At 36.4% G+C, this 16664-nt stretch overlaps 1 protein-coding gene across 2 annotated transcripts in view; it reads left to right on the forward strand.

Moving 5' to 3' along the window:
• Positions 1 to 14366, forward strand: part of fndc3ba (fibronectin type III domain containing 3Ba) — a 233921-nt gene extending 219555 nt beyond the window's left edge. For both annotated transcript variants that reach the window (XM_062040932.1, XM_062040933.1), the window contains exons 24-26: positions 2909 to 3075; positions 3385 to 3512; positions 8747 to 14366. In XM_062040932.1, coding sequence (XP_061896916.1) covers positions 2909 to 3075; positions 3385 to 3512; positions 8747 to 9073 — 622 coding nt within the window. In that variant the 3' untranslated portion in view covers positions 9074 to 14366. The remainder of the gene's footprint in view (positions 1 to 2908; positions 3076 to 3384; positions 3513 to 8746) is intronic.
• Positions 14367 to 16664: the final 2298 nt, after the last annotated feature.

Consider the following 16664-nt stretch of genomic DNA (forward strand, 5'->3'; position numbering starts at 1 on the left):
TGCTATGTGCAGGAATGATCATGATAATAATATATTGGAGGAAGAAAGCCAGTATTGGAGCTGCTAGATGGACTTCATATTCATAAGACACTTTTTTGCTATCATGTTTGTTCTACTGGATGAAAAAAACAAGGTGAAATGGTCTTCACTTTGCACACATTTCATGTTGTATTATTTACCTGCGCACTGGCGCTGCACACGGGGTTTACGCTGGATGGTCTCCATGGCAACGTGTGTTGACGTCCAGGTCAGAGGAGATGTTACAGGGCATGAGCAGCTGGTGGCGTTGAACATCAAATAGTTCCTCACCTTGTGGTTGATTGGCAGCGTGCCAGTCGTCTGTTCGCTGATGAAGATGGATTGTTATGCACAGAGGTCACCAACGAGAGGACGCCTCACTTATTCAGCACACTTGTTATGTTATTGCACAACTTCACCACAGGGTCAGAATATGAACGCAATACCGTAACTGCCGTATTTGTCCATTTTAAATGGTTGTCATCTTTACTATTGCACAATTCAACATGTCTGAAAAGGAGTAGAAAGAAGCAGAGTCGAGTTTATCCTATTGCAGTTATTGTAATATTAATATACTGCTAACTCATCAAGATAATAATACTATAGACTGTGGCAAAATAAACACCTTACCTCAAATAAATGCATGGCCACCTCGGGCTTATATCAATATATTGATCATATATTTAATCATGAAATTAATTAGTAACACATTTATATATGTATTTAATTATAATCATTTATTGACACATTTTATTATGTATTTAATTCCAATTATAAACACATTTAATTGTGTACTTAATTTCAATTATAATCAATTAATTACACATTGAATTATGTATTTAATTTAATCTATAATTAATTAATTACGCATTTAATTATGTATTTAATTCCAATTGTAGTCAATAGAGACATTTCATAATCTATTTAATTCCAATTATAATCATTTAATGACACATTTTATTATGTATTTAATTCCAATTATAATCAATTAACACATTTAATTGTGTATTTACATCCAAATATAATCAATTGAGACATTTAATTATGTATTTAATTCCAATTATAATCAATTGAGACATTTAATTATGTATTTAATTCCAATTATAATCAATTGAGACATTTCATTATGTATTTAATTCCAATTATAGTCAATTGAGACATTTCATGATGTATTTAATTCCAATTATAATAGGGGGGGTTACCCACATATGCGGTCCTCTCCGAGGTTTCTCATAGTCATTCACATTGACGTCCCACTGGGGTGAGTTTTTCCTTGCCCGTATGTGGGCTCTGTACCGAGGATGTCGTTGTGGCTTGTACAGCCCTTTGAGACACTTGTGATTTAGGGCTGTATAAATAAACATTGATTTATTGACACATTAAATTATGTAATTCCAATTATAAACACATTTAATTGTGTATTTAATTCCAATGATAATCAATGGAGACATTTAATTATGTATTTAATTCCATTATAATCAATTAATTACACATTTAATTATGTATTTAATTCCAATTGTAGTCAATTAAGATATTTCATAATGTATTTAATTCCAATTATTATCATTTAATGACACATTTTATTATGTATTTAATTCCAATTATTATCAATTAACACATTTAATTGTGTATTTAAATCCAAATATAATCAATTGAGACATTTAATTATGTACTTAATTCCAATTATAATCAATTGAGACATGTAATTATGTATTTAATTCCAATTATAATCAACTAACACATTTAATTGTGTATTTAATTCCAATTATAATCAATTGAGACATTTAATTATGCACTTAATTCCAATTATAATCAATTGAGACATTTAATTATGTACTTATGTATTTAATTCCATTTACACATTTAATTATGTATCTAATTCCAATTATTATCAATTAACACATTTAATTGTGTGTTTAATTCCAACTATAATCCATTGAGACATTTAATTATGTATTTAATTCCAATTATAATCAATTAATTACACATGTAATTATGTATTTAATTCCAATTATAGTCAATTGAGGCATTTCATGATGTATTTAATTCCAATTATAATTTAATGACACATTTTGTTATGTATTTAATTCCAATTATAATCAATTGACACATTTAATTATGTATTTAATTCCAATTATAATCAATTGAGACATTTAATTATGTATTTAATTCCAATTCTAATCATTTAACTATGTATTAAATTCCAATTCTAATCATTTAATTGTGTATTTAATTCCAATTCTAATCAATTGAGACATTTAATGATGTATTTAATTCCAATTAAAATCAATTAATTACACATTTAATTGTGTATTTAATTCCAATTATAGTCAATTGAGACATTTCATGATGTATTTAACTCCAATTGTAATCATTTAATGATACATTTTATTATGCATTTAATTCCAATCATAATCACTTAATGGAACATTGATTTGTGTATTTAAATCAAATTATAATCAATTAATGACACATTTAACTATGTAATTAATAGCAAACATAATCAATGAATGACACATTTATTATTGTATTTAATTTTAACTATAAGCAATGACACTGTTAAGCAATCATTTAGAGCGTTATTGATTTATTTGTTTCTTATTTTACCCTCCATCGCATTTTAAGAATCCCCAAAATGTAAAATGACACAAAAGGTGTCATTTAGGTTGTTGTGTTGAGGATGTCAATGGTAATGTGATAATTTAGTAATAAAAAAAGAATTGTCTTATATACGTAAGAAGGTTGTAGAAGTGGTTTAATGAAGGCAGCGTGCAGAAATAAAGAGTCAGCATAAAAAGCTCATCACCATTCATTTTTCCTTCTCTTCCCGTGCTGGTCGTCCATCAGCGTGTCCTTCCCTGACTCATTGGCCCTCTTTTTGGCCCGGCAGGTTCGTAAACATCTACCGCGGGCCGAGTCACACCTACAAGGTGCAGAGGCTGACGGAGTCCAGCAGCTACACTTTCAGAATACAAGCAGTCAGCGATGCTGGCGAGGGACATTTCTCTGAGGACCACACCTTCTGCACCACCAAGTCTGTGCCTCCCGCCCTCAAAGGTACTCCACTCAACCATGCATCATCTCTGATACCCCATTTTCACCATTTTAATTTGACTGTAAAATTGCAGTTTTTTTATTTACAGTAAAAAAACTAATGTCAATTTTACAGTAAAATTCTGGCAATTAAGCTGCCTTTTTTTTTTTACCATAAAAACAGCAATACTGTTTTTCCATTCACAGTAAATACACTATTTTGAGGTGAAATTATTGCAATTTACCATATTTGAAGTATTTTACAAAATCTACTAATAAAGCCGCCTACAAAAATATTTTCTTGTCCCTAATTTGAACGTGCTTACCTGCCAGCTCCCAGAGTGCAGCAGCTGGAGGGTAACTTGTGTGAGATCACCTGGGAAACCATCCAACCAATGAGAGGCGACCCTGTCAGCTACCTTCTCCAAGTGTTGGTGGGGCGAGACTCCGAATACAAACAGGTAAACAAACACACACACTAATTGTTGGGGTTATTATTATTATCATGACTGTTATTACTTAGTTTATTAAGGATCCCCATTAGTGGAGACTATTCTTCCTGCGGTCCAGGCAGAAAAACATCACAAAAGAAAAGATTACAATGCAGTACAACATGATCAATAATAAAATGTTGAAATACAAAAATGGCAACAACAAAAAACAATAACTTGGAGTTTACATAATAATGTTCATACCAAAGATAAAACACAGGACCAATGGCCTATAATTTACACATTAGTGTACCAAAGACTAACAAAAGTGATGAAAAAGTACCATCCATCCATTTTCTACTGCTTGTCCCATAATCAATAAAATAGTCAATAATCAATAAAAGCAGTCATGACTTTAGGTACAATCTAGAATAATCTCTTTCCGCAATACTTCTCCTCTTAGTCTGTTCTTAAAAGCCACTCTGCTGGTGATTGACAGCAGATATTGTGGAAGTGGATTCCAGGAAGTGATTGCCCGATACTGTACATTACAGTCTCCTATACTGTACATTACAGTCTCCTATACTGTACATTACAGTCTCCTATACTGTACATTACAGTCTCCTATACTGTACATTGCAGTCTTTTTCTACACAGCACTTTTGGCTTTAAGATGGGTGAGAGCACCTCTTAGGGCTACCATAGTTGTGCCCATAAACATCTTATAAGTAGACGCAGCATTGGCTGCTGTGACGCCAGAAATTGGGCCGCCATCTTGAAGTGGTGATGAGGAGCCGGCAAGCAGCCTAAACTGACAGTTGACAGGTGTTTGTGTCTCCTCTCAATTGTTGTGTGTGGTGTTTGTGTCTCCTCTCAATTGTTGTGTGTGGTGTTTGTGTCTCCTCTCAATTGTTGTGTGTGTGGTGTTTGTGTCTCCTCTCAATTGTTGTGTGTGGTGTTTGTGTCTCCTCTCAATTGTTGTGTGTGGTGTTTGTGTCTCCTCTCAATTGTTGTGTGTGGTGTTTGTGTCTCCTCTCAATTGTTGTGTGTGGTGTTTGTGTCTCCTCTCAATTGTTGTGTGTGGTGTTTGTGTCTCCTCTCAATTGTTGTGTGTGTGGTGTTTGTGTCTCCTCTCAATTGTTGTGTGTGGTGTTTGTGTCTCCTCTCAATTGTTGTGTGTGGTGTTTGTGTCTCCTCTCAATTGTTGTGTGTGGTGTTTGTGTCTCCTCTCAATTGTTGTGTGTGGTGTTTGTGTCTCCTCTCAATTGTTGTGTGTGGTGTTTGTGTCTCCTCTCAATTGTTGTGTGTGTGGTGTTTGTGTCTCCTCTCAATTGTTGTGTGTGGTGTTTGTGTCTCCTCTCAATTGTTGTGTGTGTGGTGTTTGTGTCTCCTCTCAATTGTTGTGTGTGGTGTTTGTGTCTCCTCTCAATTGTTGTGTGTGGTGTTTGTGTCTCCTCTCAATTGTTGTGTGTGTGGTGTTTGTGTCTCCTCTCAATTGTTGTGTGTGGTGTTTGTGTCTCCTCTCAATTGTTGTGTGTGTGGTGTTTGTGTCTCCTCTCAATTGTTGTGTGTGTGGTGTTTGTGTCTCCTCTCAATTGTTGTGTGTGTGGTGTTTGTGTCTCCTCTCAATTGTTGTGTGTGGTGTTTGTGTCTCCTCTCAATTGTTGTGTGTGGTGTTTGTGTCTCCTCTCAATTGTTGTGTGTGGTGTTTGTGTCTCCTCTCAATTGTTGTGTGTGGTGTTTGTGTCTCCTCTCAATTGTTGTGTGTGGTGTTTGTGTCTCCTCTCAATTGTTGTGTGTGGTGTTTGTGTCTCCTCTCAATTGTTGTGTGTGGTGTTTGTGTCTCCTCTCAATTGTTGTGTGTGGTGTTTGTGTCTCCTCTCAATTGTTGTGTGTGGTGTTTGTGTCTCCTCTCAATTGTTGTGTGTGGTGTTTGTGTCTCCTCTCAATTGTTGTGTGTGGTGTTTGTGTCTCCTCTCAATTGTTGTGTGTGGTGTTTGTGTCTCCTCTCAATTGTTGTGTGTGTGGTGTTTGTGTCTCCTCTCAATTGTTGTGTGTGGTGTTTGTGTCTCCTCTCAATTGTTGTGTGTGGTGTTTGTGTCTCCTCTCAATTGTTGTGTGTGTGGTGTTTGTGTCTCCTCTCAATTGTTGTGTGTGGTGTTTGTGTCTCCTCTCAATTGTTGTGTGTGTGGTGTTTGTGTCTCCTCTCAATTGTTGTGTGTGTGGTGTTTGTGTCTCCTCTCAATTGTTGTGTGTGGTGTTTGTGTCTCCTCTCAATTGTTGTGTGTGGTGTTTGTGTCTCCTCTCAATTGTTGTGTGTGGTGTTTGTGTCTCCTCTCAATTGTTGTGTGTGTGGTGTTTGTGTCTCCTCTCAATTGTTGTGTGTGGTGTTTGTGTCTCCTCTCAATTGTTGTGTGTGGTGTTTGTGTCTCCTCTCAATTGTTGTGTGTGGTGTTTGTGTCTCCTCTCAATTGTTGTGTGTGTGGTGTTTGTTTCTCCTCTCAATTGTTGTGTGTGGTGTTTGTGTCTCCTCTCAATTGTTGTGTGTGGTGTTTGTGTCTCCTCTCAATTGTTGTGTGTGTGGTGTTTGTGTCTCCTCTCAATTGTTGTGTGTGGTGTTTGTGTCTCCTCTCAATTGTTGTGTGTGGTGTTTGTGTCTCCTCTCAATTGTTGTGTGTGGTGTTTGTGTCTCCTCTCAATTGTTGTGTGTGGTGTTTGTGTCTCCTCTCAATTGTTGTTTATTGCACTTCTGAGTGTTGCTGGCTCGGCTTTGCCTTTGGAATTGGATTGCATTGTTATGGTATTGCTGTGTATTGTTTTGTTGGATTGATTCATTAAAAACATTTTTTTTTTTAAATGGTAAAAATTAAAAATTAATTTTTTAAAATGACAATCGATTCTGAATCGCACAACGTGAGAATCGCGATTCGAATTTGAATCAATTTTTTCTCACACCCCTAATGTTTATGTTGAAGTATTTGGCAGACGCTTTTATCCAAAGCGACATACATCAAAAATACATATGAAACAATCACTGTAAACATGACCATTTAAGGGAAGAATGTAATAGAAAGTCAGTGTTTCCCATAAACTGCCAAGATACCTGTGGCGGTGGGGGCGTGGCTATGGGCGTGGTCACCATGACATCATTGAGTAATTTGCATAATTTACTACAATGATATGATTTTCTCTAAAAAGGCTCAAAAAATGTATACTTACTAATTAATAATAACAGTTTTGTTTTAAACGTCCATCCATCCATCCATCCAACAATATAATTACAACACTTTATGTACATATTTATATACAGATTTGAACAATAAGTTATTCACTGAAATATATTTATTAATTGTGGTTCTTACAAAAAATATATCTTATAAAATATAAAAGCTAAAATGTCTCTTAAAGCTCTGCCCCTTTAATTAGTGCATACTAAATAATTTAACTTTAGCCTACTACTACAAGCATATTATTTACCAGCAACATAAAGTGAAACAGAGGCAGAGGTGTCCTGCCACAGTCAGTAACAAATAAACAGAAAACAGTAGTGGTCAAATACAAATAAGGCAACAAGAGAAGTCTCCTACACTTCTCTTTTGTAAAGTAAATCTGAACAGCCTATATGGGCATCTACATCAACTATATCAGTGGTCCCCAACCACCGGGCCATTGGTACCGGGCCCCACAAGAAATTTTAAAAAAAAAAAAAAAAAAAAAAAATTTTTTTTTTTTTTTTTTTTTTAATGAAATCAACATAAAAAACACAATATATACATTATATATCAATATAGATCAATATAGTCTGCAGGGATACAGTCCGTAAGCACACATGATTGTATTTATTTATGTAAAAAAAATATATATATATATATTTTTTTTTTAAATACCCTCCCCCCCCACCGGTCCGTAGGACACATTTTCAAGCGTTGACCGGTCCGCAGCTACAAAAAGGTTGGGGACCACTGAACTATATGATTTGCCTGAGAAGCTGGACAGGACAAAAAAACAAAAAAAACTTTTTTATTTTTTTTTATTTGTGGCGGACGTAATTATTTCGTGGCGGGCCACCACAAATAAATGAATGTGTGGGAAACACTGAAAATATCAATACAAAGTGTCAAGACAGAATAAACTCTCTGCTGCTGCAACAACAGAGATACAGTCTATAAGATGTATAGATATCTAATGTATTCATACATTGTTTATGTAGCATGTATATATAACCTCATCATATTGTTTCTTCAACTTCAAAATAGTTGACCCTTTTCTGGGATTATATTCCCACTTTTGATCTGGTCACTTATAGCATGTAAGAATATTCTATTACTGTTAAGCAAACTATGAATAATAAAACATGTGTCCTTTATCATAGCTACACGTATGACAAAAAAGCGCGTGAAAATCAGTGGTATTCAGGGAGGTAAGATGAATTAAATGTTCATTGCTCCTGCCAAATGAATTGCACTGATCACCACTCCAAGATGGCGGCCCCGCGTCTGGTCAGCGCCAGTAGGCAGCAGCGCTCCGTGCTGCGTACCCTTAGAACATGTCTATAGTTGTGACTGTCACTAGCACCAACAGCTGAGAGCAGGTTATGTTATATATAGATTAGTTTTAAAAATAGAATCAAACTACAAGCTAGTCTTTCACCAACTCTCATCTATGGTAATTTAACATAATAATTTCAAATAGAATCAAACTACAAGCTAGTCTTTCACCAACTCTCATCCATAGTAATTTAACATAATAATTTACAATAGAATCAAAGTACAAGCTAGTCTTTCACCAACTCTCATCCATGGTAATTTAACATATCACCAACTCTCATCCATGGTAATTTAACATAATAATTTAAAATAGAATCAAAGTACAAGCTAGTCTTTCACCAACTCTCATCCATGGTAATTTAACATAATCATTTAAAATAGAATCAAAGTACAAGCTAGTCTTTCACCAACTCTCATCCATGGTAATTTAACATAATAATTTAAAATAGAATCAAAGTACAAGCTAGTCTTTCACCAACTCTCATCCATGGTAATTTAACATACTAATTAAAAATAGAAGCTGGTCTTTCATCCATGACAATTGATGATGCATGATCTTAATGGCGGTCCTAAATGAGCAATGGAGAGTTAGTCTGGCAGCTGTTTTGGGTAAACTGGATTTGATTTAGTTCTTGTTTGGATGCATTATTGATCCTCCTTTTTAGTAGCAAGAACAGCACTATTGCTTGCAAGTGACGTGTGGGTGTGTCCCGCCAGGTGTTTAAGGGCGAGGAGGGCGTGTTCCAGGTCACGGGCCTCCAGGTGAACACGGACTACCGCTTCCGCGTGGGCGCCTGCCGCCTCTGCCAGGACACGTGCCAGGAACTGTGCGGCCCGCTCAGCCCCTCCTCCTTGTTTACGCTGCGGCGCCAGGAGGCGGCAGGGGGTGCGGCGGCGGCGGGCGAGCCGTGCGCCGCCGACGGCGCCGGCAAAGCCTCGGGCCTGATGTCGAGCGACGAGCGCTTCGCGGCGCTGATCGTGTGCGTCTTGGCCGTCCTGTCCATCCTCATGGCCTATTTGCTGCAGTACTTCTTCATGAAGTGAGGGAAGCTTTTTACTTTTGTTTTGCTTACAGGATAGAAAGAGAAACCAAATCCACCTGAAACCTTTTCTTCTTTTTTTTTAAATCAAAACACTTGAGACGCTGTTTGTCTAGTCGGCTTCCTCACGCTGGTAATCAAGACTTAAAACATCCAGCAGTCTTTTATTTTGAAAAAACAAATATTCCATTTCCTTTCTTTTTCATTTCCTTTTTTGTTTGCTGCAGTCCACTCAGACATATTCTCATGTAGGCTCACTCAAAGCTTTAGCTGTGCTTACTGGATTTGTGCACACACACACGCACACACACACACGCACACACACACACACACACACACACACACACACACACTACACTCGCTCGGTCGCCAAAGTAATGCAATCCAAGTGTGATCTAAGATGCTGCTATCCTGTGACGTTTTTGTCTCTTTACTTTTTTTTGTATCATTCTGAGTATGAACAAGCAGTAATCTAATATAAATAGATCTATATGAAATAAATATATATATATATACACAATATTAGTAACAAATAGCTAAATGCGGTGGACGGTACAAAGCATACAACATGTTCCGGACTCCCCCTTTTTTTTTGCAGACACTAAACTGGACCCTTCCTTATAAATCCATATTTTTAAGGACTCCCACCTCACCACACTTCTTAATCAATCCATTCCCTCTTTTAAAAGGTGCTCTATGGGTAAGTCATCAGGGGAGAATATTGGCTAACCAAACATTCTGCCCCCCCTCCACAAAAAAAAGCACGTCAATGCCAAGGTACCCCCTACCCCCGACCCACCATACCCGCCATACTCATCCAAAGAGGTCGCCCTGACCCGTATGAAATACAGTGGTACCTCGTTTTTCCTTGAATAATTCATTCCGACCACAACCAAATTATATAAGAAACCATGTAAATCTAATCAATTTGTTCCAAACTCCCCAAAATATAGAGAATAATCATAGAAATAGACATAAATGACATTAATTTGACATGACTTTCCATTGATGGCTAAGATAGCGTGTCTCACCTTATCAAAGTGTTTGGACTCACAACTTTCTTTGGCCCCTCCACGGTGGATTATTTTGCAGTTAAAACAAAAGGCACAACGGGACTATCTTTCCACGTGTTTGGCCGTACGAAAAGCGAGGTACCACCGTTGTAGTGTCTTTGAGGCCTGTAACGTACCTCAGGGAAAAGGCCTTAGAAGAAGGGGGGGGGGGGGGGGGGGGGCGTAGGAGACGGACCACCCTCCTCGTCTTCCGCATTCGCGTCGCATCCGCCGTGCCTTTTTGCAAGTAGCTCACTTCTTTTTCTTTTTTTTTTTGCCAAAGTCGATGGGAAAATTAGCTTCTTGGTAGGGTTTGTTTTATTTTTATTTATACTATATATTTGCATACAGTGCTTTACATGCCAATTACAGTGCAATCTTCATTTATTTATTGTTTAAAAGAGACAAGTGTAGTTATATACTAATTTTTTTCTCCTTGTAGCATGTTTTTTTTTTGTTGTTTTTTTTACGTGAATGATTTAAGGCCAGCATTCCTTATCTCGGCAATCCTTTATAAGTATTTCTCTTACAGTTGTTTGGGATTCTGCAGTTTATAAACATGTAACCAAATACATATGTACTGTTTTGTTTTATTTTCATCTCTTTGTTTGGGCCACGCTCAGCCAAGTAGTAACATCTAGAGAAGACATGTAGCAAGAAATGTTCCCTGTAACTTTGGCTTTTTTCTTTTTTTTTGTTGTGTTTTAATGAAGCTTCAGATGTTTTATTTTAGCCAAAGTGCAGGCAGGCAGGCTTCACTCAATGTTTTGACCAAGTTCTGTGATATTCTTCTGTAACACAACAGCATTATTATTATTATTATGTTTATTATTATTATTGTTACTATTACTCCCTGAAAATGACAAAAAAAAATAACTTGATCTGTGATTATGCTTCTTTTCATATTGTTTTATTTTTTTGGGAATGGGAAAGCAAAATGTGCCATTTTCCAGACGTGGAGGAGTATGTCACGTACCGGAACTGACGTCACTGTAGAGAGACAAAACGGCTGAAAACAATCAAAATGGCGGACGTTGGGTTTAATCGACAAGTTATTGTGCTTTTTTTTGTATTCAGTATTTGTTTTGCTAAGAGACGATTTGCAGAGATATCTATAGAGCTATAGGTAAATACTTTAGTACTAACCGAGTCGAAGCACTTTTATATTGTCGAGCATTAGCTAGGTGTTAGCCAGCGAGCTAGCGGTCATTGCTATATTTGATAAAGTTGTGCTGGCGAGCAAACCAACAAATGAGGTAAAGTATGAGTTTTTCCATAAACACTACTTATTGCCAGTCTGTTACATTTTTATTTTTGATCGCAGCGCCATAAAGGATAGGGCGGAAGTAGCATTCACGGTGACGAGGGGACTGCGCATGTGCGATCCATCCCGCCACATTTTGATCGCAGCGCCATAAAGGATAGGGCGGAAGTAGCGTCCACGGCGGCGAGGGACTGCGCATGTGCGATGCGTCCCGCCACCTGTATTGTAGACCTGTGTGAAGTTGTCTCCACCCTGTCCTAAACCTTCCCAACTGTCTCATTTTTCTTACTAACGTTTTGTTGTAAGTAAGTTAATTTGATTTATAAAGTGCTTTTCACAGACAATCACAAAGCGCTGTACAAAAACATAGGTGAAGTAAAACAACAATTCAATAAAAAACAACAGGAGCAACATCATAAAAAGGATACAACGTGGATTAAAAATGATAGATAAAAGGTGCATTATCTAAAAGCTTTACTAAAAAGACGTTTTCTAATGTTTCTTTAAAAGTTTCAACACAGTCAAGATCACGGAGGGACTGGTGCAAGTTGTTCCAGAGTCTGGGAGATATAGCCTGGAATGTCGGGTCTCCACGGCTTTTAAAACCAGTTTTTGGGATCTTTAGAAGACCCTGGCCTGAAGACTGGAGGCTGCACCCTGAAGAGTAGGGGCATAACAAGTCAGTGATGTACTTAAGGGCCCCACCATGCAACTGAAGAGTAGGGACTGATGTACTGAGGGGCCCCACCATGCAACTGAAGAGTAGGGACTGATGTACTGAGGGGCCCCACCATGCAACTGAAGAGTAGGGGCATAACAAGTCAGTTATGTACTGAGGGGCCCCACCATGCAACTGAAGAGTAGGGGCATAACAAGTCAGTGATGTACTGAGGGGCCCCACCATGCAACTGAAGAGTAGGGTTATAACAAGTCAGTGATGTACTGAGGGGCCCCACCATGCAACTGAAGAGTAGGGGCATAACAAGTCAGTGATGTACTGAGGGGCCCCACCATGCAACTGAAGAGTAGGGGCATAACAAGTCAGTGATGTACTGAGGGGCCCCACCATGCAACTGAAGAGTAGGGTTATAACAAGTCAGTGATGTACTGAGGGGCCCCACCATGCAACTGAAGAGTAGGGGCATAACAAGTCAGTGATGTACTAAGGGGCCCCACCATGCAACTGAAGAGTAGGGTTATAACAAGTCAGTGATGTACTGAGGGGCCCCACCATGCAACTGAAGAGTAGGGGCATAACAAGTCAGTGATGTACTGAGGGGCCCCACCATGCAACTGAAGAGTAGGGGCATAACAAGTCAGTGATGTACTGAGGGGCCCCACCATGCAACGCACGGAATGTCAGGACTAAAATCTTAAACTCAATGCGGAATTTAACTAAGCAAATTGAAGCCAGGATAAAATGGGGGTGGTATGGACTGTTGTGGGTGCACCGGTCAAAAGTCTGGAAGCCACATTTTGTAGCGTCTGAAGTCTCTTTAGCGTTGACTGGTTGAAGAGGGTGAAAAGAGAATTGCAATGGTTGAAGAGGGTGAAAAGAGAATTGCAATAGTCAATGCGAGACGAAATGAACGCGTGAATGATCATTTCCTGATCCAATTTAGACAGCAAATTGTGATTCATATCCAGCACAACATAACGACATTAAAACTATTATAGACAAAGAAAAATACAGCATAAACAAATGGGACACGTTTGGGGAGATTTTTGACTTGGTTGGGGGGGTAGTTATGAATAATAAAAAGTTGATGTTAATAAAAAATTGTTAACATCATAAAATACCTAACATAAAAACTATGATAGACAAAAACATTGTGCAGCACAAACGATTGGGACAAGTTTGGGGAGCTTTTGACAAGGTTGGGGGTCTGGTTACCAATCATAGAATGTTGACATAAAAACCATCAAACATTAACATACAAGACAAAAACATTGTGCAGCACAAACAATTGGGACTGGTTTAGGGAGATTTTGAGAAGGTGGGGCTCTGGTATGTATCATAATGTTATCATAAACAATATTTACACACAAAACAATTTGCAGCATGAATAATTGGGACAAGTCTGGGTTTATTTTGACAAGGTGGGGGCTGGTTGTGAATATTAACACTTGAACTTTGTGTAAATAACATACAACTATAATAATTAAACAAGGTTTATAGCACAAACAATTGGGACTAGTTTGAGGACATTTTGACAAAGTTTGGGGGCTGGTTATGAAAAAAAATGTCATTACACATTAACATAAAAACTAAAACAATAGTACAAATTATAATACACAAAAACATTTTGCAACACAAAAGATCAGGACTAGTTTGGGGAGATTTTGACAAGGTGGGGTAGCCAACTTTGCACAGGTGTTGCGTAGTGACGCACAGGTAATGAAGTGTCCCCTTTATTTGTTAGTCCCTTTTAGGTTTTTTCAAATATCCTTCAATTATTGTTGACTCAACCCCATCCAACTTTTAAGTCCTGCACATTTGAGACATTTAACAGGCCTGTGAAGCAACACACTCATATTTGTGCCTTCTCACTTGAGTTGTATTCCTCTTTACTTTTTGGTTTTTTGTTAGGCTTTGTACCTTTTTTACAGCGAGTAGGGATTTTTTCCAACTGAGAAACGGGCCGCAATGTGACGCAAACACACACACACACACACACAGGTGTTTAACTATTTTTTTAAGCGAAAAATATATTTTTACCTCACGATTTTAAGAAGTGAACATTCCAAGGTTGTCATGGTCTACAAATTTGAGAAAGAGTTTGAAAAAATAAAAAGTCACATTTCTTCTTGTATTGTAAATGTTAGACAATTTCATATGCATTATATAAAAGAAACTGCCATATCAATTTTAATGTATAGATTTGTTTTTGCAAATACTACCCTATGTATGTAAGACGTAACTGTATCTGTAGCGTATATATAATATATTTATGCCCAATAAATGTTTAATTTTTTTCTGACATTGATTATGGGTGTTTGTGTGTATTGTTTTGACAACATTCAGGATAATGTGTATCGTATAACAAACCCACCATTTTATTAGATTCCGATTTTTGGGATGACGATTGGATTGATTTCTGATTCAACAAGATTTTTTACTCAAACCGATTCTCACAATTGATTATATATAAATGGCAATGAAAACTTTTCCAAACAGGTTACTAAAGTACGTATACTAACAGCTAGTGAGTGCATAGATGGCCTAAAAAACGTATTTTTATTGATCAATTCTTGAAATATTCCAATCGATTCGGAATCTTAATAATAAATAGGAATCGTGATTCAGATGTGAATGTTTTTTTTTTCCTAGCTTGAGACTCTGAATGACATTAAGAACAAAAATGCTTATTTTTGGTATTAAAAGCTGCTAACGCAACAGGTCAAATAGCATTTACAATATAAACTAGAAAATTCCTACGTACATTTTGATTCCTATGCTTTCTGTGCTGTGAACCTCTGGCCCAGGGTTGATTGAAGCTAAAAGGCAAACATAAAACGTGAGCTTATTATTGGCACCTTGTTATAATGGAAACAAGTCTCAAAATCAATTATTTTTTGGTTTAAAAGATCAAAATGAGCCAAAATGCTAGCATGATAAAGTAGGAAAAATAACACCAATTATCAAAATCCCTGATTTTAGGCTGAAATTAAAATAGCTGGCTAAAATACCTGCATAAAATGTTAGCATGATAACAAGTGATAAGTTAGCATACATTTAAAATGGTGCCAAGTAGCAAAACCAATGATTTTTAAATTTAAATGAGTAACCTCAATTAAAATGTTAGCATAAAACTTCAGCATGCTAACATAAGTGTAGTTAGCATACTGCTATGGTGACCCCAATTTTGTAAATGCCTTTCTTTTCTGCTTCAAACAAACACAATTAGCTAAATTGCTGGCATAAAACGTTAGCATGTTGACACGAAATGTTCCAAAAGTGAGGTAGCGCTATCACTACCATCAAGACTTTCCTACCATATAAGATATATTGTTGTTTGTTGTCCTCTATTAAATGAGGCAGAATGAAATAGAAGATAAGGATAAGTCCAAGCAGTATTAATATGCCTTGCAGCAGGCCCATAATTGATCATGACAGATACTATTACAAGACAACATAAACAAGTGGAATAAAAGAGTAAACAGGTGAAATGTAAGAAGAAAAAGTCACAATGTTGACTTTAATGACTTCTAACTGTTTCTTTCTTTAAAACTGTCATGGCTCAAAAAATAAAAATCAATGTTTTGAATTATTGACCTACTGAGGGCTCCAATCACATCAAATATTCCACTTTAAAATACTTTTTGGGGGAAATATTGCATATTTTGTGTTTGCAATTAAAAAAACAGTGTTCTATGACAAAAATGGCATAAAACAAACAAAACTAACCATACAAATAAGTTTTAATTGACGGATAAATCTAGAGATTTAAGTGTTGAAAATAAAAAAGACTGTTGTATGACTTATTTTTAAAACTTTAATTATGAGTGAAGCCCTTTTGAGTCCCCAAAAATATTATATTATCATTGCTCTAAAAATAATAATTAATCAAAATCAAAGTTGTCTCTAAGTACTTCATAGCAAATTTTCAACTTAGAATTTGTTTTTTGAGGGGGTTGGGGGAATATTGCATATTATGTTTTTGGCATTAAAACAGGGTTTTCTTAAAAATAAATACAACTTGATATCGACAGATCCGAAATTGATCTAGAGATTTAAGCGTTAAAAAAAATATATGTGGCTCATTTTTTAACATTTTTTATAACTGAGACCCCCCAAATTTCAGGGGATTCCTGAAGATAAAAAAAGTATATAATTATATACACCTCTCTCTCTCTCTCTCTATATATATATATATATATATATATATATATATATATATATATATATATATATATATATATATATATATATATATATATATATGCACTTTATGTATACTATATTAGGGCTTTCAAACTATTAAAAGTATTAATCACGATGAATCGCATTTTGTTCATAGTTAACTCAAAATGAATCGCAGATAGGTATAATTGTTCACCATTAATAAGTGTACCCTAGATAGATCATTTGTAAGTTTTAACCATGGACAGACAATTGATCTGCTTTAATGAAACGTTTTAAACATGCTTTTTTAAACAGCTCAAAACAGAAAGTACAAACATGATTTAATGACAATAAAAAATTGTCTACAGTGTGTTGGTGTCTTGCCAGATTGTGTATTTTGTAGAAATAAAGATTTTTTATTCCTGCTTTAGGA

This window comes from Entelurus aequoreus, linkage group LG03, assembly GCF_033978785.1.
Source record: "Entelurus aequoreus isolate RoL-2023_Sb linkage group LG03, RoL_Eaeq_v1.1, whole genome shotgun sequence".
Classification (NCBI taxonomy): domain Eukaryota; kingdom Metazoa; phylum Chordata; class Actinopteri; order Syngnathiformes; family Syngnathidae; genus Entelurus; species Entelurus aequoreus.